Source organism: Copadichromis virginalis, linkage group LG7, assembly GCF_057382275.1.
Source record: "Copadichromis virginalis isolate Kocher_CV1m ecotype Utaka linkage group LG7, C_Virginalis_male_GT1.1, whole genome shotgun sequence".
NCBI lineage: Eukaryota > Metazoa > Chordata > Actinopteri > Cichliformes > Cichlidae > Copadichromis > Copadichromis virginalis.
Window position 1 is genome coordinate 40,700,812 of NC_140624.1, and position 25,907 is coordinate 40,726,718.

General features: G+C 41.1%; 1 protein-coding gene across 1 annotated transcript in view; it reads right to left on the reverse strand.

Annotated features, from left to right (window-relative positions):
* The window catches only part of tnksa (tankyrase, TRF1-interacting ankyrin-related ADP-ribose polymerase a), a 109,524-nt gene that overhangs the window by 77,617 nt on the left and 6,000 nt on the right, over positions 1 to 25,907 (reverse strand). The window contains exons 3-4 of the mRNA XM_085463368.1: positions 25,409 to 25,517; positions 16,278 to 16,373 (exon numbers count right to left, since the gene is read on the reverse strand). Coding sequence (XP_085319494.1) covers positions 16,278 to 16,373; positions 25,409 to 25,517 — 205 coding nt within the window. The remainder of the gene's footprint in view (positions 1 to 16,277; positions 16,374 to 25,408; positions 25,518 to 25,907) is intronic.

Below are 25,907 nucleotides of genomic sequence, written 5' to 3' on the forward strand. Positions count from 1 at the left end.
CACCTCTGGAACAATGTCCTTTGGACTGGTTAGACCGAAGTTGAAAACCAAAACACAACTTACACCAACTGTCAAGCACGTTGGTGTAGGAGGTGATGATTTGTGCTTGTTTTGCACCCACAGGACCTGTGTATCTATCAAGAACTCTTCTGGACACCAAAGTATTATAGAGTCAAATCTATCTGGCCATCTATCTGATAGCTAAAGCTCAGCCCAAATTAGGTCATGAAACAGGACAATGATCACAAGCACACCTGCAAATATAACAGACCAATTCTTTTCTATTTCAATCAGTCGTTGTTGATCAATGGTCACGAGAATTTGAACAATTAAGATTAAAGAACTGACCTCTCAGACCATTCTTCCTTCAGTTAGCTGGTTTCAGTCATTATGCAAATGCACTGTTTATAAGATTGGGGAAACCTGCAGTCAGCTGAGACTGAAGACGTCACTTGGATGAGTGACGAAATGTTTTTCCCACAAAACGCTACGTCCAAATGAACAGAATCAACTTTTGGAGATTTACTTACCTGGATGATTGAGCATGCATCAAGACATTACTTCAGGTTATGATTGCCAAAGGTGGTTCTAGAAGCTACGGAATCATGTTGTGTAGTATGTAGTTCTTTGAAAACTTTCTTTTTCAGGACTCTGTACTGCCATGGATAGGAAGTCACTATCAAAACATAATTTAGCAGTTAGCAAACATAAAGCGTATGGTGTATTTAGAGCTGCTTTGCCTGTCTTCCCTCAGCTCTTTGCAACAACTCACCACAGTTTTGTCACATCAACGAGACTACTTAAAAAATTGTTATTTTTACCTCAAACTACACAGCGGTTACTTGGCTACAAATGCCTCAATTACTTACTGTGTGACTTTTGTACTATAAAGAGTTGGTATGACCTGACGAGTTCAAATTGACAGTGATAGACCAGCAATTTGAGTTTGAAAAGAGCAATTTCTTCTTGTTGCCATCTTGCTTCCACAACTGAACAGACTTGGTCGACTGTTGCTACACATGCAATGGTTACGTTCTGTTTTATTGCACAGTTCAAACAGTACCGTGTCTCTTTCAACACTACAGGAGAACTTTGTGGATCAGAGATGAATAGGGAGAGGTAAAGTAGGGGCGGGGTTGTGCTCGTAGAGAGTGCAGTGACAGATGATGCAAACACTGGTACAGCTTTACCGAAGGAAGACTTAATGTCACTCAACATCAAACTATTTCTATAAAAAGGTAAAGTATCGATATATCTTGCGAATATGATATGACAATAAAAATCCGGTCTTGAACTCGTTCAGGGGAAAAAGTTAAGTTCATGTTAGCTTGAGTCCTCAGATTCAACTTCAACTGCGAGCCCAACTTTAAATACTCAAGTTACTAAAGTAAGACTGATGCTTTGTTTATCTGACTTGGTAAAATCAAGCTGAAAAATATTCAAAATCGCTTCAGAGAACTTGCTGTGGAGAAACTGGGTCATGGCTCAAGTAAAAGTAATACGATTCATCGCAGAAAGATAATGGAAAAAAATGAGGCACATTTATCAATTTACTTTCGTTGGCCACTTTGAAATGTTTTCTTCTGGTCTCTGCCAGTAAATGGATTTAATAAAAATAAACTTCAAGTTCAGGCCTCTTATTCAAAGGCTGTCTAACCAACTCCTGTTCCTCCTGAATCTTTACTCCTGTCTACTGGCAGCAGTGCAGTAAAGTAAAAGGTCACATTGACATTGTCTTGGATTTTCTGACCCATACTGAGCAACAGGAAGTGCGTATGTTGCCTATTTAGACGTTTGCATCAAAGAGAAAAAAACAAAGAAATCCGTCGCTGTTATTTAAAGTCTATTCCTCCTGATCAAATCCATGAAAAGACCAAAAAGCTACATGTTTGAAGTTACAATCACACATTTTTAAAGGCATCATACTTGCTACACTAATGCTCACATTGAAATGTTCCTGCACTGATGTGACAGCAACGAGAAAGCTGTCATGTTTTATTCAGCGTGAATGTAGCTTTACCATGAAAGTCAGCAAGATGGAAACTAATGCCCACTTGTTCACATTCCTTCAGATTACCTGCAGTAATTTCATTCATTTAACACTTTAGTTTTTTCCATTACACCCACACATTAATATGTAAATATGAAACACGTCTGATCATGCCGGGCACATCCCAGACAAGGTCATGAGCGCAGAAAGGCAATTAAAAGGAGGGGATTCAATATTTTCCTATGAAAACACTTTGTAAAAACAAGGACAGCTTGTATAATCTGAAACCTAATTTTCCCCAAACTGGCTATTCTGCTGTCTGGGCACTTAACCTGAAGCACACAGCAAAGTGACAATGCAGCGTAAAAAACAGAAAGCGCACATCTGTTCTTTAACATAGGGGGGGGAAATCATATTAGAGTTAAAATAAGAGAGGTCAAAGGAACAGGCAAGTGTGTTTTTACTTGTTCTTACTTGTGTGTGCTGACTGAGGTCCAGAGTGGAGAATTGATCTCTTGGAGGCTCAGAAGTAGTAAGTCTGTGAATACCAATCAGCGGTAATTAATAGCAGCTAATGGACTCTCTCTGTTCTCGTCTCTCTTCAGTCTCCATTTATTCCTTCCAACGTTTCTCTCTCCTTTTTATTATGCAGCCATAATGCACGCAAAGGGGAATAATTATTATTTTCTCTGTAGCTGTCCTTGCTATATGCTCCCAGACTGACATTTCAAACTTCTACATCACAAGTGGCTTTTTAAGACGTGGAAGTGTTTTGCGACAGCCTAATAAAGCACTTTTAATGAGAAAGGTTATTTAACTCCAGAGATCCAGACAAAAGTAGAGAAACAGTCTTCGTTGGAGGGAAAAAAGGACAAATCAAAAAGCACATCACTTAAAGCCCTCTGTACCCCCACATTATCACTTTTAGATGGCAGGGTTTGATGCAAAGCATATTGTGGAAACCTGAAATTACGAATCCAACCTTTCAAGTACAAATGACAAATGGTAAATGGCCTGCATTTGTATAGCGCTTTTCTAGTCCATAGGACCCCAAAGACAAGACAATCTCGTTGCTCTGAAAATTCTAATTATTTCAAAAATATACAGTTGTGAAAAATAAAACTGAGTACACCCCAAGATACAGAAGCTTGTAGAACCACCTTTACAAAGTATACATTATTTATATCACTTTCAGTTTTTTGAGATTTGTAGGCATCCATTCACACACGGCTCTCTTAAGGTCCTGGTATCCTTGTTTGGTTTTCACCAACTTTGCAAACCAGAGCCATGCTTCATGTTTTTGCTTTCCATTTGAAATCTGCCCAAACAAGTCATACCTTTTCAGCACTTTTCTGATGGTATTTTCATAAACGTTAACTTGCAAACTGAGGCTTGTTAAATCTGAGATGCATCTCTTCATTTTCTCTAAGCATTTACGATTTTACCTTGTGGTGAACTGCTATGTCCACTGTGATGTCATAAATTTTTTTCACTTGTGAATAATATTTCTACACTGTATGATTACAGATTTTAAATTGTTTAAATAGCCCTATAACCTTTGAGATTGATGGGTGGCTTGACACCAGAAAACTGCCAAAAAATATATTGTTTTGCAGAAGTTGTCACAGTTGCTGACGATTGCTTCATCCCGAGCACTTAGGTCTTCAGGTCAGAGGCTACTGGTGGTCCCACGTACTAGATTTAAAACACGTGGGGATCGGGCTTTTCAGGCACTGGCACCTAGGCTGTGGAACTCTCTGCCGTTGTCTTTACGCTGTCTAGACTCTACTGACTCCTTTAAAAAGCAGCTGAAGACATTTTTATACAAACGGGCTTTTAACTAATTTAATTAATTTTAACTTGTATGTCTGATCTTATTGTAAAGCACTTTGTGATTTTTATCTGTGAAATGTGCTATATAAATAAATTTTACTTACTTACTTAATCAAACACGGCAATTGGTGAATATTAGCCTTACTGACAGTGACGTTGACGTGACGATTAACAATGGCAGAAGCTGATATTTATCAATTGTCAGATCAATTTCATATTTACTAAATTGTCAAAGATGGAATCGTAACAAGTTGAAATCTATTGTACTGTTAAACCTATTGTAACAGTAAATATTTTGACATAATCATCTGCAATTTTATTTATTTATTTACTAGCATTGGCACAAATGGGGGAATAAATATGGTACATTTTTCAGTTACCATGCTGTGTTGTTACTTCTATTAAATTTCTCAATACTAACAAATGCAATGTTTCTCATGTTCTCCTTCGCCTCAGTGGCTCAAAGTTCAACCCACATACCTGTCACTCATCTATCACCTAGCCTAAATAAAAGTATCTACAATATAAAGCTTCTCTTTTTAAATACGTGTTTTGTTTTCCTTTTTAAATCAATATTTCACTGTATGGCAAACATAAGTAAACATATTAGAACAGTTTCTTTCCTACTTCAAGACGTGAGAGCTGATCACAAAGGTGCAGAAAAAAAAAAAATCAAAAGCATAATCCCAACAACAAAACGGAGCTAAAGCAGGATGGAAATTACCTGAACCAACTGTATGCCTTTATCAGTCTCCTTGTCGGTAAAGGATATGTCAGATAGTGAGCAAACAGCCTCACTACTGATGATTAGTTCATGTTCATGTTTTGTCAATGAGGACCTGAACTGAAGTGCTATTTGGGGAGGGCTGGTCGAGGTCTGTGATGCAGCAGCAGCTGATCTCATGGTTCACTCACATTAGAGTAAAAATAGGACTGCAGAGGTTGAGTGTGCAACACCCTCAACCTTTGGGTGACCACTTTTGATCGCAAAGCAACTGCCTCGCACCTGCTCCCAAACAATCATGGGCCATCTCAGACTGACTACAACCAAATGATCAGCAAAGGCTTGCAAATAACTGCCGTCTAATTTGGAAATTCAGACAGTTAATCATTTTAGTATCACTTGGGATGGGAGTTGAGAACCGGTTCTTGGAGAGAACCAGTTCTCAATTAGTTCCCAGTAGTTCAATTCCTTGCAATTCCTATCGATCCCACTCATCTGTTCCCTTTACACCTTTGCTACAATTAGCCAATTAGCAATTTCATTTCGTGTCCCAAAGGAGAAAAATAGCTGTCTGGATATGGAAATTACTTTTATTATTATTATTGCACAAAGAGACGAGAGCACAATGACAAAGTGCAATCTCCGTCCAGAACAGATAAAACTGTAAAACTGTTTATATTCTTAAAAGGTAATTGTGAGACAATGCTTTCCACATAATTTCACAGAGACATGCAAACGTAATGTAATAAGTAGTGCAACAAATTACTTTCTCCTCGGAGTAATTTAACAACATACTGCATTACTTTTAAGAAAAGTGTTCTGTTATACTTGTAATTCATCAATTTTTTTGAGTAATGACCCCAACGCTGATCACAACAACGAGGTGACATGCACAAACATTTGAAAACACAGCATGCAATTAATTTTCTGCATGTTTTATCTTTAATATGCTTTCTTGGAGATACGGGTGACTCCCAAAGCAGAGCTAGTGAGACCCCAATGAGACTCAATAAGGACATTGATAAGGAATCGAATCAGTAAGTGATAACGATAATGGAATCAGAATCACTAAATTCTTATAAATTCCCGTCCTTAAGTATCACAAACCCAATAGATGTGATTTCTAAAATTACCCCCAACCGTTCAGATGCATCAACATCACTTTGAAGTCAGTAGCTGACTGTGAGTGGTCACTTGTGCACAAGAGCACAAGATCACTAGAGATGGTTGGAACGATTCTGATCCATGCTACCGTCTCCAATCACTACCTTCCCCAGTGTGGCGTTAAGTGTGTGGCACACTGTCACCTACGAAGGACAGGCTACTGTCAGAGATTTAAAGAGGATGAGGTGGAGTCAGCTAATTCAAGTAAAGAGGAGGAAGAGAATAAAAGACAAATGTCAGAAAAAGAAAAATGAAGAGGCCAACTGGTGTACAACCCGAGAAGGACGAGACATAACAGGGGGCACAGGGACAAAGATGACATGTCAAAGAGAAAGAGCGACACGGAGGGCTGATGTACAGATGAGAGGTGGATGGAGTACAGGCTGTACTTGCAAGCTCATTAAACAATGCAGTATCTGATGGGTAAAGAAAGAAAGCAATGGAGAGAAACTGTCCCAATCACTACTGCCTGGCCAGAAAAAGATCAATCATCAATGACAAGGAAGATGGATGTAAAGAATAAGCCTCCTGGTGATCCCAAGTTACCCACAAAGTAATGATGTGAAACGTCTCAGCGGGGGTATTTGTCAATTGCTCATTTGCAGTATGCTCAAGGAAAAGTTTGGGAGTTTGATCACATGGCTGTTGGTGGGACGATCTGGCAGGGTGGGTATCAGACCCTAACTCAGGTACTGGATAATCAACAGATCATTTTATTGGTTTTAATTGAAGAAATAATATCTGCAGTCATTCTGAATATAAGCAGAACAGCCCCCTGCTAGTCTTTTTTCTTTCTCATGACGCTAATTACTTCTGCAAGTGATCATAGGATTAAATTGGGACTAGTCAAGGTAACATGCTTATACCTTAACCAAAAGTAACAATTTCCTCTTATTTCTAGACAGTGCGCTTTTTTCAATCAATAAAGCAACTGTAGTGATTTTCTTTAAGGAGAAGGGAAATACCTCAACGGGGGCAGAAACACTGTGTATGGAGGGGAAGAAGAAAGCTGCAATAGTCCCATTTCGACTTCAACATGTCAGTTCTAACAGCAAACACTATCTTAAAAAAGCCTAATATGGGCTAGGCTGATGTATTTTACTGAATATATTTTAAAGCAACTTTTTTGTCTTTGTGTGAAAAGTTAATTACAAGTCAACACACAAATGAACTGAAGTAGAAAAGTCAGTCCCTTTTCTAGTGAGCGCAGAGTAGATCTAAAGTAGCTTATTGGAGAGGTACTGAAAACACTTGAGTTATTTTTATAATGAAGACAGGTAGATTAACAGTAAAGCCAAAAGGTTTTAATGATCTTGGGAACTTGTGGACAAGCGATGGTAAAATGAAGCGTGAGATGGACAGGCAGAAAGGTGCAGCATCAGCAGTAATGTAAGCACTGCGCTGGGCCGTTGCGGAGCTTTTGATTTACAAAGTCAATCTACGTTCCAACCCTCACATATGGTCATGAGCTCTGGGTAGAGACTAGAAGAATGAGCTCTGTGGCCTGCCTCAGCCTTAGAGATCGGGTGAAGAGGTTGGCTCCTTTGTATTAAAAGGAGTTCAGCTGGTTTAACCCTCTGGGGTCCAGGGTATAATTGGCCGTTTTTGACTACTTTTGATTTTACCTCTATATTTCACCTTTAAAATATGTTTTTCTTGCCTTTTTTGGTATTATTATTTTCAGCACAACCTCAAATATCTGAAATTTGAGTTATTTTTTCATTTTGGTATACTATATTAGCACAGTTGATCTACATTCAGACAAAAAATTCAAAATCCGAGTAGAAAAAAGTTATATTTTTTACTGTAAAACCCACAAACATGTTTAACGAATCATTTTCATAACTTGAAATGCAAATAGAAATTGTACATTTCTAAAAATTATGCACAAGTTTTGCAAACAACAAAGTTATATGGTACTATTTAACTAAAAATGCAGCCAAGGCCTCAGGTGTTTTTTATATAACCATTTAAATCTATTTACTGAACAATCAGGTAGAATAGCCTTTATTGTCATTGTACAGAGTACAACGAAATTGGAGTGCCACTCCCTTGGTGCAAGATAAATAATAAATATAAATGTAAAATATAAAAAGTACAATAAAATAATCGCAAGTACTCAAACAATAGTAAGTACGATATATACAGGATAGCAGCATTAATATAATGACAGTATGAATAGCAGCATAATATAATGGCAGTGACGGTATGGTATAGCTAAGCAGGTTCAATTGTTTTTGTGCTTATTTACTACGGTGGTAGCTCTGGGAAAGAAGCCATCCCTGAATCTGTTTGTCCTGGTTTTATGTGACCTGTACCGTCGGCCTGACGGTAATAGTTCAAACAGTTGGTTGCTGGGGTGAGAGTGGTCCTTAATGATATTGCCAGCTCTGCTGAGGTACCGAGAGTTTGCAGTGACCTCCAGGCTGGGCAGAGAGCAGCCAGTGATCTTCTGGGCTGTGTTGATGACCCTCTGCAGTACTTTCCTGTCCGCAGCTGAGCACCCTGCATACCATGTTGTTATGCCGTACGTTAGGATGCTCTCTATGGTGGCTCTGTAAAATGTCACCAGCAGCCTCTCCTCCAGGTTGTTCCTCCTGAGCACTCTCAGAAAGTGGAGACGCTGCTGGGCCTTTTTTTTACCATCGCCGTGGTATTTGCAGTCCAGGAGAGGTCATCAGAGATCTGCACGCCCAGAAACCTCATGGAATGTACCCTCTCCACACAGCTCCCGTGGATGTAGAGTGGGGCCGGGTCTGCTCTGCCCTTCCTGAAGTCCAAGATAAGTTCTTTAGTTGTCGTGGTGTTCAGTTGGAGTTTGTTAACTGAACACCACTCAGTCAGTCTGTTGACCTCATCTCTGTAGTCCGACTCATCCCCCCTTGAGATGAGTCCAACCACTGTGGTGTCATCCGCGAACTTTATGATGGTGTTTGAGAGATGGGTAGGGGAGCAGTCAGATGTGTAGAGCGTAAACAGGAGGGGACTCAAAACACATCCTTGTGGAGACCCGGTGCTGAGTGTGATGGTGCTGGACAGGTGGGGGCCGAGTCTGACAGACTGTGGTCTATTTGTCAGGAAGTCCTTGATCCAGAGGCAGATGGGGGTGGAGAGTCCCAGGTGAGACAGTTTCTGGACCAGGATCTCCGGGATGATATGATTGAATGCTGAGCTGAAGTCCAGAAAGAGCATTCTCACATAGCTTCCTCGGTGCTCCAGGTGACTCAGCGCAGTGTGGAGCGCTATGGTGATGGCGTCCTCGGTGGATCGATTTGTCCTGTAGGCAAATTGGTGGGGGTCCAGAGTGGGAGGCAGACCGGCCCTGATGTGCTGACAGACCAGTCTCTCAAAGCACTTCATCACTACAGGCGTAAGTGCAACAGGCCTGTAGTCATTTGGGCTGGCCACAGCTGTCTTCTTGGCGATGGGGATGATGGTGGAGGTTTTGAGGCAAGGCGGGACGGTGTTTGATGACAAGGAAAGGTTGAAGATTTTAGTGAAGACTCCGGTCAGTTCGTCAGCACATGCTCTGAGAACCTTTCCATGTATTCCATCAGGACCTGCCGCCTTCCTGGGATTCACTGACCTTAGAACACACCTCACTTGATGCTCCCTGAGTGTTAGTGTGCCAGTGCTGGGGGCGGGTGGAAGTGGTGTGACAGCTGAGGGCCTGGTCGTCTCAAAGCGGGCGAAGAAACGGTTTAGATCCTCAGCCAGCGAGGCATCAGTCCTAGATGTCGCCTGGTTATTGCTTCTGTAGTTGGTAATGTGATTGATCCCCTGCCACATTTTTCTGGGGTCGTTGTCAGCAAAGTGATCTTCAATCCTCCTCCTATAGGCAGCCTTAGCTTTCCTGATGCCTCTACTCAGGTCTGCCCTGGCCGCCCTATACGCAGCCCTGTCCCCTGACTTGAAGGCAGTGTTGCGGCTTTTTAGGAGGGATTGCACTTCGCTATTCATCCAGGGTTTTTGATTTGGAAACACCCTGACCCTTTTGTTGATGGTGACACTGTCAACACAGTTCCTGATGTACGAGAGTACAGTGTCCGTGTACTCCTGGAGGTTGTGGCTGGAGAATAAATCCCATACAGTTGTTGAGAAGCAGTCCTGCAGTTGAGAGAGGGCTCCTTCAGGCCAGGTTTTTATTGTCTTTGTCTGGGGCTTTGTTTTTCTCAGCAGGGGGGTGTAGGTGGGGGTGAAGGACATGCAGAGGTGGTCAGATCCAGCCAGGTAGGGGAGGGGTGTCGCTCTGAAAGCATGCCTGATGTTTGAATAGACATGGTCCAAAGTGTGCTCTCCTCTCGTAGCAAAGTCCACAAACTGGACAAATTTAGGAAGCACAGTCTTTAGGCACGCTTTGTTAAAGTCGCCGGCGACAATAAAAACCCCATTGGGGTGGGCAAGCTGTTGTTTGTTTATGGTGTTGAGCAAGAGGCTGAGAGCCGTGCCAACGTTAGCATCCGGCGGTATATAAACAGCTATCACAATAACTACCGTAAACTCCCTCGGGATGTAAAAAGGTCTGCACGAGACTGCCAGAACCTCCAAATCAGGAGAACAGTGCGTGTGAATGATCCTGCTGTTACAACACCACTCGTTATGCACGTAAACACATAGCCCCCCTCCTCTGCTTTTACCTGAGTTGCTGTTTGGTTGGTGTTCTGCATCAAAGAAGAAGGCACACAAATGATTTGTGCCAGTCCAAAAAAATGTAGTTTGTGTTCAGTATAAGACAAAGGAGAACACCACAGGCCTAAACCCTGCAGGTCTGACAGCAGGAGGTGCATCAGTCCAGTTTTCCATGTGGGAACAGCTTTTACACTGGAATCTGCCTTTGACGGCTTTTTTAGAGCAAATATGAAATTCAGCAGTCTAACTGACACACAATACAAGACAATAACTACACAACACACTAACTACAGCCTCCAAACACGCTAAACGTCACTAATGTCTCACATATGAAAACTCGCTCTCTCTCTGTCTTTCGCTCGCCCGCTTTCCGTCGCGGGTATCACTCCTAAAAACTTCCCCTTCTCCCTAAACAACCAAATGTCACATGTTGCCTTATCATTTTTTTGATTGGCTGACATGGTAAACTCTAACACCAATAGGGAAAGAGTGTTTTTTCTTTTTCTTTTTTCACTCGCAAGCGGAGAGTGTTTGCTAGCGCTGTCTGTAGAAAATGCAGTTTTACCGTTCTTCCCGCTGTAAACGCCACTGTTTTGTTCAGAAAAAAAACATCGCGTGCATTTTTTATCACAACTCTGGTTTTACGTGGCCCATCGACACAATTCAAAAACTGGTATATAGTTTGAAGTCCGCACTTTCGACCCAAGTTGAAATGGAGACTCTGACGTGCTGCATCTCATAGCTGTGTCGTCTTAAATTGGTCATGTGATTTTGACGCGCCGGCGCGTCCAGCAACCCCAGAGGGTTAAGCTAGAGTGCCTCCTTTGGAGATTGTTCACACTCAGAGGAGACTTCAGGGTAGAACCAGAACCTGCTAGAAGGATTATATATATCATCTAGCTTGGGGCCCACCTCAGGATCCTCCAGAATAAGAGGAAACTTTGCTGAGGACATGTGGAATACCCTGCTTAGGCTGGGATCACCATGACAGGATCTTGAATAACCAGAGGGAGGATTTAAATGCTAAAACCTCATGTTTTAGCATTCACCACATCCTGTTATTTGACACCTGTGATACACAGTCCACCGTGAATCATCAAAGGTTCATCCTGGTTAATCTTGAAGTCCACAGCTCACTTTCAAAAGGATTTCAACGTGAAATACTCTGTCCATCAGAACTTGTGCATAATTGATTTAATAGGCTGCCCAAAAGTCACATTCTCATTCACCTTGTGGTAGAGAGCAGTGCCTCAAGGTTGTACTAAAAATTACTTTGCTTGATCATAAAATGCTAATCCATCTGGTGTTTCTCAGGATGTCTCAAAATGACGCAGGACTTTGAATCAGGCCTAACAAGTCAGCCGAACCAAGCAACAAACACAGTTTAAAACCAACTTCAGGAGCCACTGACCATTTAGCAACAGGCTAATCTCACAGCAAACCTGTGCGCACTCTCCCTTGTAACCTGATAAGGAATGTAATTAACTTGCTACTCTCTACGCTTTCATACTACAAAAGCATCTTAGAGTAATGAGGACAGATTTACCTCCAGCTTTTTTCTTTCCTTTGAAGAATTTACATTTCTATCAGAACTAATTCCTTATTTCTGTGCAACTGATACTGTTAAATCAGATTCTGACAGGCTGTGCATACCAATCAGAGCATGCTTTAACAGATGAAACATGTCATGTGGTCGAGCACAAGAGTCTAACACAACTGAACTTCTGCAACCAACAAGAAGCACAACACCAGGGCTTTATTCATCAAATACTTGTCAGAAACGTAGGAAGTGAAGCTGTCCATGTGAGTCTACCCCCTAGTGTGACGTGAGTAGTTGTGTCTGATGCTTGCAACAGACTGAAACAGCAATCTGCAGATTTCCCTGGCTGTGTGTGTGTAAAAAGAGCATCTGGGGAGCGCCTGAGTAAATTAACAGAACAAAAAGCTGGCAGTCCACACGGGTCTGTCTTGTTGTGATGTTCATCCTGATCAGGAAACCAAACTGCGAGATGAACTTCACAAAAGATAAACAAAAAAACCCCAAAACTAATTCGCAGATGTCATCTGACAAGAGTTGCTTTTTAAAATTACAACACAGTGTGAGGGGTTTGAACCCACATTAAAATAAATATATCAACAGAATTTTTTTGCCTTTCCGTTTCACATCCCCAGCTAACAGGGGACAGACTTTCCTAAGAGCACCCTATTGGATGTGGCAGAGCAGTATAGCTAATTTATGGGTCAATATAAACTTCCATCACTGCAGACTGAAAGCTGTGCTGGCCTGCGGCAGAGAAGTGGAATAGAGCAGAACCTTTAAATCTGAGACACACAATACATAGGACGAGGGAAAAAGGTCCATACCGTCACGTAGAGCACGGCACAGGCTACAAATAAAAAACACAAGTACATACGTTCACAATAACGCTCCCTGCTCATTTTTTTCCTGCAGCCTTTACCAAACCCAGACCATATATTCAATACTAAAACTGTCAGTCAGTGCATCCCATTAAACGCATCACTTCCTACAGTAATTACAACAGCGCAATCCTTCCAGAATGGCGTGACGTGCAGAGACAATGTAACGGGATGATAGCGTGGGTAATTAGTGTCTACTATTAAAAACATAATTCACGGTACAAACAAGATGTGGTGATTTGTTTGAGCCGAGCCACAAACAAAACCACCGCAGGATGAAGGGAACTCGCAGTGGCGTGGAGACTCAGACTGCCGGTGATCAACTATTTTCACCGGTAGCTATATTTTTTCGCCTGAATGCGTCAGCAGATTATTTTTGAAAATGACACATTTTCAAACTGACAGGTTTAGCTGTCCTTGTAAATACTTTACTATTGACTTTTTCACAGAAATGTCACAACACACATCTGCCTCTCCTGAAAAGAGTCACAAGCAGTCCATCATCATTTATGTTTTCAGCTCTATGATAGATCTGTATCTGTTTAGCAACTTCCTAATTGGAGTTTTACCTTCCGATATGTCATGTCACACAAATATCTAATCAGACAATCATGGCAGGAACTTCATGTATTTAGCCATGTAGACATGGTCAAGACGACCTGCTTCACTTTCAACCAAGCATCCGACTGGAGCAGAACATGACATGGTTGTTGGTGCCACATTGGCTGGTATGAGTATTTCTCTGAGTCTACTGATCTACTGGGATTTTCCCACACAACCATCCCCATGGTTTACAGAGAATGGTCCAAAAAAGAAAAAATATCTAATGGGTGGCATTTGTCTAGTTGAAAATATCTTTTTGATACCAGAGCTGAATGGCCAGACTGCTTTCAGCTTTAAACTAAAAAAAGATTGGAAAAAGAAAAGTTGCATGGTCTGTTGAGGCTTAGTTTCGGCTGCCCCTTTTGGACGATAGGGTCAGAATTTGCAATAAACAACAGCATGGATCCTTCCTGCCTGGAGGTTTAGTATGCTGGTGTTGGTGCAATGCTGTGGTAGTTTCTTGGCACACTTAAGGCCCCTTAGTACCAACTAATCATTATTCAATATGCCACAGCCTAATTGAGTATTGCTGTGAAGTGTACCCATGTCCTGATGGCTGCTTCCAGCCAGATAACGCATCATGCCACAAAGCTTAAATCATCTCAAACTCATTTCCTAAAACATGATTATAAGTTCACTGAGTCAAATGAGAAAGTAAGTTAAAAATAAATCATGGGTATTACTGTTCTGCGTCTATTTCAGGTGGCTCTCCATTGAGTTTTTTGTCAGCTCCAGGTGTTGCTCTGTCAGGAGGCGTGCAGCGTTTTTTGTTCGTGCTCCAGTTTTTGCCTTGCACAGATGTTCTGATTTTGGTGGAATACTGTCCTGTTCCATCGACACATTGGATGCAGACCGAGTGTCCTCAAACAGTGAGTTGAATCAGTGTATGCGATAAAAAAGGAATTTGATGATGGGCAATTGGTGTCGATTAAACCTCAAGCATCGCGATAACTCTGGCAAATTAACTTTGAGCAGTTTCTGTTTGCAGTTCTTCCAGTTATCACATGGAAGCGTAAATCACACTTGAGCCTAAAAAAATTTAATTAAATTAAAATGTGTTCAGACTTGACTGAGTTATGACTTTGGGCAGAAGTAGCTTAAATGCCTTAATTACCTTCATGAGCCCCGTGTCACAGCCACTGCTGCAACTGCTGACTGTGCTGACTGTGCTGGCGAACGGGCCAAATCAGCATGTATAACCACACAATAACGACATTCATGTTGCTTGTAAATACCACATGCAAGATCTTTGCTTGACATCCCTTGTTCTAAGCAACTCACATCCTTGTTATTCTAATTAAAGGAGTTCACAGAGAAGAACATTTAAAAAAAAACAAAAAACCTTTTCCTGTGAGCTTCTGTGCGAGTGCGCAGTGTAAGCTGCACTACTATACTCCCAATTTGGAAGCAGGTCTCAGTCGGTTTGTTGTTTACATTATTAGCCTCCTCGAGTCATTACATAAAGTATAAGCACACTTAATTAAGTCTGCAATGTTCGGTAAACATTTTCTATCAAATATACTGTGGAGCGCCTTGTTTTGACACCGCACTGCTCCTCGCTGTAGTATCTCCAGGTTCATCTCATTTACCAGCGAGGACCAGCACGGTGATGAAATTCAGCGTAAACACAGAAGCGGGTGCTGATTTAGAGTCAACATCAATACCCAGAGAGAGCGAAAGTAAGAGAATATAAAAGTCTACTTACTTAAGACTACAGCGAACCAAAACATTCGGATCCATACGAACCCACAGTCTTTCAACCTTTGCGATCTGAGTGATCGCTGTGAAACAAGCGCTCTGATCGTCAAAATAACACATATGCAATGCCAACAAGTGATGATAATGAAAGGAAAAATGTAAAAAAAAAGAAAAAGAAAAAGAAAAAAATTGAGATAAAATAATAAAAAGGGGGTTTTAACTATTTATTAAAAATATATATTTTTCAAAAGCTCCTCATTAAAAAGCTGTAACTATGTCCCAGTGGTTCCTCTACCACTGAATAGGTGTAATGAGTCCTGCTGCTTTTATGAGCTTATAACAATGAAAGAACCAATAATTAGCTTGAGTTTCACAGCAAAGTTTTTTTTGGTCACTAATGCGCTGCAAGCTTTTTTCCCCCCTTCTTTTGCTTGGAGGACGTCAAAACCTGTTTCTACTGCCTTACCGTAAGGAAATGATTTAATACATAAAAAAGGGAAAAGTCAAAACGATTTGAATGTTAGCTATTAGTTTCTTGTGATTTCAGTCTAAAAATCTAAATCTCACATCAAGCCGTGTAGGAAATGATGATTAGGGTGTTGCAGCGGCTAATACATGTGGACCTGCAGTGCAAAGTTCTTATCAATTTGCTGCTGTTCATGATATAATTCTGTGAATAAAGGCAAGGAAAGAAGGAAAAATAAAGGACTACAGAGAGAAAGGCAAGCGAGCAAAAAAAAAAAATTCAACACAATTCAACAATGGTTTATTGAGTGACTGATCGATGAGTGCAGCTTCAGCCAAAAAGACTCAACGGAGAAAATAAAAAAGAGAGAACAAAAAAGACAGCAGAGACACGACCTCGCTAATCACAAACTCCAGCCTTGGAGAGAAGCAAAACAAAGAAAATGGGATGTAGTAACCAATGGGTGTGCAGTCCACACTGAACACAAGAGCAGCGCAGCCTTGTAAAATGAGAGCGTGACAGATAAGGCAGAAAAAAGGTGATGCTGCCTGAAACCTTGGGAGAGAGAGGAAATGAAAGTTGTGGGCACACTTAGCGTAAAGACAGGAGTAGAAGAGCGCTGGGAAGGCACACAAGAAACTATGAGCAGTACACACAAGCAGCCTGCACAAGAACACACACCGTGACAGAAAGAAACACATATTTGCTGTTCTGAGTGTACGCAGCGTTTAAAGGACAGACAGGAAACTGACCTGTGAGCACGGCCTTGGCGGAGGGTTCAGCCAGGTCCAGGGCGGACTTGCCGTCCGTGTTGCGGATGTTGGGGTCGGCTCCATGCTGCAGTAACACTGTACAACAACAGGGCAGACAGAGACAGTAGCTAAGCTCCTGGACTGACACACAAACTCCCCGACACACACTTCCTCCCAGTCCACCTCCTGCTCCTCCCGCTGCTACTGTTGAACCACATCCTTCTCCATACACTGCTCGTCCTGGACCTCCTCCTTTCTCTACCACTTGATCCTCAGCTATCCCTCCCGTTCCACCTCCCGCGGTTGTGTCTCCTGGCAGTGCTCCTGCCAGTCCCGTTTCACATTTCTCTCCTCCTTCTCCAGCTGCTCCTCCTCTGTTGCTAGTGCTGCTCCCTCGGCTGCCCCTGGCTGCCCCTGCCCTGCGACCCATGCTGCTGATGTAAACAGACATGCCACAACAAAAGCAAGCAAAAGCTACACTACAACACACCGCCAGAGAGAAACAGCGGACTTAACAGCTACGTGACCGGCCGCAAAACACATCACACTTCCAAGAATGAGGAAGGGAAGGCTGTGATTAAGCTGAGAATATAAGTTTAAAAAATGAAATGAAAGGGAAGAGAAGAGAGGCTACGGCTAATCGAGGCAGCAGCAGCAACAGCGACGAGGCGGGCAGGCAGTGCGAGTGGAGAGACTCTTGCCTCTCCAACTGACTGAGCGATGCAGCGGAGAACAAGATGAGAGAGGAGAGGCGAAGAGAGGAGGGGACATGAGAGACGAGGAGAGGGAACCATGGGATGGGGGGGGGCTTAGAGTTGGAGTGGATGGGAGAGGTAGAGGACGAAAAGAGGGGAGGAAGAGCAAAACAAAACAAGAGAGCTGGAAATGTGGGGAAAGGAAAGGAAAGGAACAAAGCAAGGTGAGGCTAGAGGCATGAGACTACCGAACAGGTATGAGCTGAATAACAAACTGCTTGCGCTTTTTAAATGAGCCCTTTTGAGGGTGCTAATGTCAATACTCTTACTGACTTCCTTTCCACAACACTTCCCACTATTGTGAGTGTTGAGCAGTTCCCAGCGCACATGCCCTTTGTACACTTGTGTACACTTGAAACCACCCAGCTTACAGCCGACACAGAAGAAAAGGAGAGAAGCAGGCATCTTGGTACATACGTGCACGTGCTCTCTCTCTCTTTCGGCCCCGGCACTGACGCAGACCTTATTCACCCACTCACCCCTCAACAAAAACATGATTTAACTCTGCGCCAATCCCAATCCAACAGTGAGAGTATAAAGATGTGCCCATACTCTGCCAGAGAGAGAAACGACAGTCTGATGCACAACCATACAGCAACGCAATCTCACATTCACAGCCTGAAATGCTCATGCATCTTGCAATACGGTCTGTGCTGCTTGTAATTCATTCACAACTGTCAGCATCCAATTTTGAGTTCAGTCTCCAGAGGACGTAGTTGTGCTGTAACACCTGCAAAAGCCCACTCTGAACGACCCAAATCCTTTTTTTAAATGCTAGATTAGTTGTCAGGACAATGTTACATTTGCAACAGTTACGAATGCCTCCGATACCTGTGACCATTCAGCAAACAACTTTTACAAAAAATGAGCACAGAGATATCTCCTTCTCAGCCCGTCTCAACTAAAGTGGTTTTAAGATGTGTAAATGTAAGTAATGCAAGTGGGAGGTTCTACTTAAAACACTTGCTATTTAGCTTCCAAGACGATAATAGGGTAATGCCATTTTGCAATCATTCTCTTGTCATTTTGTGCTATAAATCCAGTGTACTCCGTTCCCTTCAAGTGTGGCACCTTCATCCCTCCCTAAAGGTCTCGCCCCCTACAAAGCTGTTTGCAGGTTCAAAACAGCTTGAGTCAAAAACAGAAAGGTCAAACCAATTCAGCTGTTTGAAAACCTTTGGGTCCAAGGAGTCGGATGACGAACAAGAAATACGATGCATGATTAACCCAAAGCCAAGAAGCAGTCCTGTTTAATGATTTTGGTGTCAATATTAGTTAATCTAATGATTCAGAGTTTTGCTATAATCCAGCAGCCTTTTGTTGCACAGAGTTCTCTTGGAAACACTTCACAGTGAAAGCCTTTCTTTAAGAAAATCTTTTGCTTTTATCTGCTCAAAATGCACATCATACAGTAAAGATAAGGAGGTCTTTCTTCTGCTCCGTCACGGCGGGCCACACAGTGATAACTGGGAAGTTGAACAATATGATCTGAATAAATGCATGGAGCACCAAATTACGTGAGGACTGTTGTTCTGAAAATATTAATTAAGAGGGAGGAGAAAAAATAATAATAAACTGCAATTTCTAAGTCATTTATCTAGACAAAAATACCAATTATTTTCTCAAAAACAAGAATTGTTCAAATAGATAAAAGTAAAAAACAGTCTCTTTAAAGATGCCACTTCAGTGGAATTGTGACGGCAACGTTCGCTTTTTTGACATTTCCTAAACTAAATGATTTTCTATTACCTTCAAATAATAGAAAAATAAATTGACATCAGCCTTAGCTGGATGGTTAAGAGACATTTTAACCAGAAAAGCTGTCTCCACCCATCAGGCTCCATGGATTCCATAAAATAAAATGCATGGATAAGGATCCTCACAACTCCATGCATGCATGGATACAATCACATTGTTTTTATCAAATAGATCATTGTGGTTCATTAATGCAGCACCCAGAGGTGGATGGCCCTGTAGTGGTTTATACTCATGGTGTTGTGGTTAACACATTCAGCTAACACATGAACAAGTCCCATTTCGAGACCGGGAAGAGACACAAATCCCTGGGAGATTTCCGTCAGGAAGGGCATGAGGCGTAAGAAAAACCTGTGCCAAATCAAACATGCGGCTCCATCCGCCGTGGCGTCCCCTCGCGAACAAAGAAGCAGTGGAAAGAATAAAAATAATCCACATACGGAACTGTCATTGGAATCACTGGAAGCTATCGTCTTCAGCATGGCTGCCTCAGGATCTGAAATATCCTCATGTCAATGTGATTTTTTATACTTTATACTGTGCTTTACTACTGCCATATATGAGCTACTGTGTAGAGGTCTGGGGAAACACATACAAAAGTAACACACAAACAATAACTATAATACAGAAAAGGGCCATTAGATTAATAAATAATGTAGGGTACAGGGACCATACAAATGCACTCTTTGTCAAAATGCAAGCTATTAAATTCCAAGACTTGGTGAAGCTTAAAACAGCGCAAATAATGTATAAAGTAAGAAATAAATTGCTTCCCAAAGAAATCTGTAAATTGTTCATAGAAAGAGAAGGTGGGTATAACTTAAGAGGGAAATGGAATTTAAAAATACAAAGTGCTAGAACAACTTTAAGAACTATGTCAATCTCAATTGCAGGAGTTAAATTATGGAACAGTCTAACAGAAGAAATAAAAGACAGTCAAAACATAAAACAGTTTAAAGTAAAATATAAAAACCTAATTTTAAATAAGTATAAGAATGAAGAAAACGGGGTTAACCCAGGACGGTAATGTTGCTGGTAATGGTGTTGCGGTTCTTTTTTGGTTGTTTTTTTGTTTTGTTTTGGTTTGTTGTTTTTCCATAACTTGTGTATCTGCAAATATACACATTCTGTATTTTTCATATGAAAGAAACTATACTGTGGTGGGCTTGCTAATTTCTTGTTTTTGATTTATGTATGTTATGTTTTGTTTTACTTCATATGTTTCATATGTTGTTTGTTTAATTTAAGACAAAAAAAATTAAATGAATGAGAGGTAAAACTTGAGGGGGTAGGGACAAATAAGTAAATACTTCAGCCTACTCCTTTTCAAACAAATAATGGAATGATATTTTGTAATGATTGTGAAGGCACATGTTTGAAATGTTTGAAATAAAAATGAACTGAACTGAACTGAAATTTTCTCTTAACCTTGAACCTGAAAATATGCAAGTCGAGTAATGAGAGATTAATTTCTTACTTCTTACTTACAGCGTTCATCACGCTGAGCTGAATTTACAGTCAAATCAGAGCTGCTAAATCTTTAGCCTGGCAGGATGACAGGCTACTAAAACGCTGTCCAACAAGCAAGAAAGCAAGACCATGTGATTTTTGTTTACATGCCTCGGTTTGGTTGTAACTTTGCAGTTTGGGCTGCAAACCAAATCTTCTCTGTCCCTTTTCTGGTCCACATCTGACAATATAGATGCAGTTTTACTGCATGTGGTGGGCTGGTGGGTTTATCCAAAAACATGTTCTGGTCTTGACTTGTAACAGTTCAAAAAGGAACCTCTGTGCATAATCATTTGGTAAGCTTATGTAAAACTAATCCCTGTAAATTAAAAGCTCAGGCTTCAGGCATCTCTCTTGATTTACAATATATTTTCAAGTCCTGTGCCAAAACTGACATCAGATCAGGACATATTTCCTCATACGGTAATCTCATGCAGTGCCAAAGTATAAAAGCCCTGGGTTCTGTTTATGGAAGCCAGGCAAGGGGCAACGAATGAGAACTTTTGGGGAAGAAGACCTTTGATAAGTACAGAACACAGAGGTCATTTCAAAATTGTGACTTGTTCAAAACATACTTGATTAGAGTCTTGGAACAAGAATGTGGAGCTAGAAATGAGCATAATTGTTTTTATTCAAAGACATGGAGTAAAAAGCGCTTGAAGCAAAGGTTATGTCGCTTTGATAACAAAATTTAATCTAAATTACCTTTGCAGCTTTATTAGATCTATGAAAGCACTGTTTAAAAATATATTTAAAATTAACAGACATCAGATCATCTGTATTTTAATTTGAATTCTTACTATGAAATCTTGCAGAAAATCTATTCAGCTTTGCAAATTGTGCAGTCAGGGACACACACATCCAGGAGAAGAATGGTGAGTGGAAATGCGGATTGCATTTTTCCTTTGTGCCAAAGGCAAGAGAAAGAAATGCTTTTGAGGATGGCAGCCAGATTTTTAAATTACCTCACCACTTGATTATGTGACCTGGAAATATTTGCCTTCTGAACTGGCAGCAAACAACATATTTATTAGGTTCTTGGTTCAAAACAATTATTAGGCCGTGTTTTCTCAAAATGAAGGCACTAATATTTACTAAAGCGCCTTTCGGTGCACTGTATAACAGTGTATAAGGACACAAACAACTAAGGCTGCTTGTGTCCTTGAAATAATCCCCAAAAAGTCTGCATAGCATTAAGCCTGATCTAAACAGATTTAGCCTGTAAACATTTTCCAACTGCTGTCTTAAAAGCTTGCTTACTTGCTTCATGAGGTTTTCTTGTATATATACACTATGTCAGAGTCAGAAAACTCTGACTGTACAAACTTTATAAATCTATCGTTTCACCCTGAAGAATAAAATCTGAGAAGTGATTATTGGTATAGCAAGTGTGCCAAACTTTTCATATTAGGCTGCAAGTTTCAGTTGCTGTTGCAAATGAGCAAATGGCATGTTCAATCAAATTCAAACAACATATTGCTTAAAAAAAAAAACATATTTGCATTTTGCTTGAATAGCATATTACAAAATATTCTCTGTTTAGCTCCATCTACTACAGCAGGAGTCGGCAACCTGCGGCTCTTTAGTCCTTATAGTGCGGTTCCACGCAGTTTGGGAAAATAAATTAGAAGTATTTAGCTGCAGTGTATTTTATTTATGTTAGTTCTTTTTTTTAACTTGTAATTCTAAATTGGAAGATTATTGTAATTTTGAAATATAAAAATAAAATTATATTTTATTATTTTTTCATCGCTCAAAATAAGCGTCACACTTGCGGAAGCCGGTGTACCGGGCGAAACGCCGTGCATTTATCGAGACTTTCAACCCCAGGTAGGCCAGTTATGGATCTTCGGATCCACATTATGTCGGCAGCTGTTCTCCACCGTGAACTTTGTTAAAAACAAACACCGCTCACGCCTCACAGACGACAGCTTACAGTCCTGCGTAAAGATGAAAGTGACTTTTACAGCCCCAATTTGCAGACGCTGTGCGCAGAGGTTCAGGAGCAGAAGTCCCATTGTAAACATATCACGGCAGACCCGACGATGTTTGCGTGAACACGCTTTTCAGCATCTCTTTATTGACCACTTTTCACACACGGTTGCTGACGCATACAGCCGGCTGTAGCTTTTCAGCTCACAGCCTGACACATACCAACAACAGCATAGACGGCACAGACGTTAAGGCGGCGAGGCGTGATTGCGGGTGCCGCTCAGGTGCGTCCTCCTCCCCTGCAGCGGCGCTGCAGACCACGCCCCCCCACACACATTAACCAGGTAAAATACATATTTAGGCAGAAGTTTGCAAATATCTATTTTTCATTTTTCAGCAGCATAGTGCTTTTTTTCGAATTATTTTTTAAAAGTCATGTCAAGGCTCCAAAAGCCCAAAGGCGACATAAGGGTGGCGGCTCACAACAGTTTATGTTTGCTGGATCATTTTGGTTCAGCTGGGTGTCTTTCCTTTTGTTATATTTCTTTAAGAGTTCAAAATGTGCTAATTACATAAATAAAATTTAATTTTCTCTGTAGCACTTCATGGATTTCATAAGCAACACACCTTAGTTGTTCACACAAAGCATAAAGGTAAAAAACAATATATACAGTGTTATCTTTATTTTAGATGTCAAAAACTATTTGCGGCTCCCAGTGTTTTCTTTTGCATGGAAACCGGGTCCAAATGGCTCTTTGGGTCTTAAAGGTTGCAGACCCCGGCTACTCTCACTGCGATATTTGATCGAATGCAAACAACGTCAAATTTGATTAAGTACAGTACGGGGACAAACAAAAAATTGTGTAGTAAAGACGGGCACTTAAACACATCTCTAGAAAGCAACGTGGGAGGAGGTCAAGGTTATAAGACAGTCACTGAAAAAGAGAGGGTCACACAGCTGGTACTGTCAGCTGTTTTAGGACCTTAAATCAAACAGTCTAAACAAACTGTTGTACAGACCCTAAAGCGAAACGGATGTTGGGGAACCCTAAACCGGGTGCTGTGGACACTCAAAACTGGCTGTTACAGAAACCCTAAACCAGCTGTTACAAAGATGCAACACCGACAAAGAATCTTTTGGCTGTTATAAATGCACATATCAATTCATCAACAAATAGCAAATATTAGCCAATACATCAGTGCGGCTCTGTAAAGACCTTAAATGAGCCATTGTAAAACAAAGCCAGCTGCTATAAAGAGCTACCACAGAGAATTTCACTTGCAACTGATGCTGTGCTTAAAATGTCATGTCAATATAATTAAACAATAAAACACAAAGTGTGTCGTTCATAAATTCATTAAAAGTCCGACTGCAGGATGCCAAACTGAACCTGGAAATGTGAAGTCTTTATTTCCTGGTATGATTCAGCTTGAAGTTTCTGAATTCATCTCATTTCTAAAGTTTTTCAGAAAGTTTTAAAATCAAGCACTGCTTAGACTGAAAACCAACACTAAACATGACTGAGTGAAGAGAAAGTCAACAGCAGATTTAACCCTTTTTACCTCAATTTCAGTCTCATTCATAATTATTGATAAATCGATAAAACCTCTGAGAGCAGAGTGAAGTTGGTTCTCAGGGATCATCACAGCACCACAAAGCCCATTGCTGCTATGCAGTCTCTCAGAGCCCTGGCATCCTGCAGAAACTATGAAAAAAAGAAAAAAGACTGGCACAACTTTTCCTCCTTGTTGCTCTCAGCACTCCAGGCGAGGTGTCACTGAGTGTTCATGCAGTCATTTGTTCTTAGTCCTCATCCTGAGCAATACTTTTCCACAAACATCATAAAGATTACAGCTCAGATTGTTTTCATGTTTGTGGCCAATTGTGTTTACCTCTGATTTTCCTCGGGGATCAGTAACACAGCTCGTCTATTTTTCTGTGGAATTGAATCTTCATTTGTAAATCCACCCAGAAAGCCTTTTTGGAATCCATCGCTCACCTGTCTCATGGAATGGCTGCAACTCAATTTCATCTGAGATGCGTGTGAGACAAATGTTACCCCAGGATACAAGTTGGCTTTTTTATTTTTGTTTAAGACTGTCTGTGACACTTGGTTACATGTAATCTCTACACACAGCTGGTTAAATCACACAAATCTCCCGGTGCAGATATGCTGCGAGAGCATCCATAATAAATGATTACAAGCACCCGTGAGGCTAGAACCTGCAAGTTTCACCATAGTTAAGACTCTGCCTACCCACAACAAAAGGGCAGGGAACTAAAAATCAATGAATCAATAAATAAATGCAATGTTGTTTTCTTCAAAACCATCGCGCAGCCTACTCAGACTCTATTTTTGCTCAGCAAGTCGCTGTTATCGGTCAGCCCGGTATAGACCGTCTTGAAAGGTACTTTCCTTTCTGCTGCTGACAGGCAGACAACGAGTCGTGATGACAGAGACAGCCAAACAGAGGTCGTTGTGGACTGAAGGGATCAAACACTTTAGTATCGCTTTGCACCATCTCAACAGGAATGTGAACTCACAAGTAAGACGAAAAAAAATCAATGCTCCTTTTGTCCCCTGTGTGGGGTGGGGTGGGTGGGGGACTAACAATAGGCAGTAACACAGTTTACAGATTAGTTGCTGCTTTAAGCTAACTGGGAAATAAAAGCATAGCAGTATAGAGCATGGGCTGGGGTCGTTAAAGTTTCTAATATAATGTCTATATAATGATTACACATTTCAAACTCCAGCTTGTGAGCTGCTGCACAAACACACCTCTTCAATTCAAACTTTAATTTTTAGGAAAAAAAAATTTCCCAAAGCATTATCAACGAAGATGAGAAAATATATTTAAATGACTGTAAAAAATAAACATTGGCTTTTACTGCACCCAAAGGAGCAATGCAGCAAACTAGAATACTATTATGGCAACCAGTTCGAGCACTGACTGTTTTCTGTTTTGCTTCTGTTCACACGACCGGTTAATTCAATCTTACTGGGCCAACAGACACAAGAAAAATAGCAATACCGAGACCTTCAAATGCCACTAAACACATTTTTGAATGTACTGATGGTTGCTGTGCAATGCATACTTTTTGAGTGAGAGTCATTAATGCAAACCCCTTTGTACAGGTCATGGCCTGGCATTTTTACCATGTGTGTTTTGTGTGCTCACCTATGCAGACGTCTATCTTGCCCTTGATGGCGGCTTCGTGCAGCGGAGTGTAGTTCCAGTTGTCTCGAGCGTTTGGGTCAGCCCCCTGACACAGCAGCAAGGACACCACCTACGATAAAAAGGTTGTGGCATATGGGTGTTCAGATCGTTCTTTTTTTTTTTTTTAACTTTATAACATGTAATAATTGCATGTGTGACACAGACAGAGCAACAGTTTGAAAATAAAAAGTCAAACTACAAACTGCTTTGCTTTGAAGTTTGAGTTGTTTTTTTCCTGCAAAACAAATGTGAAAATCTAACAACATACTCTTAAAATTAATGTTGTATTGGTGACAACATCGCACAACCACACCTAATCTGGCTGTACAGCACTTTTGCAGCAACAGCAAAACACGCAAGGTTACAAAAATCGAGGAGCGCACGACTGACCGAAACGTCACCAAAGCGCGGCTTGCAGCAGTGGATGTGATGTGTCAACAGAGGTGGGACTGAAAGAGAT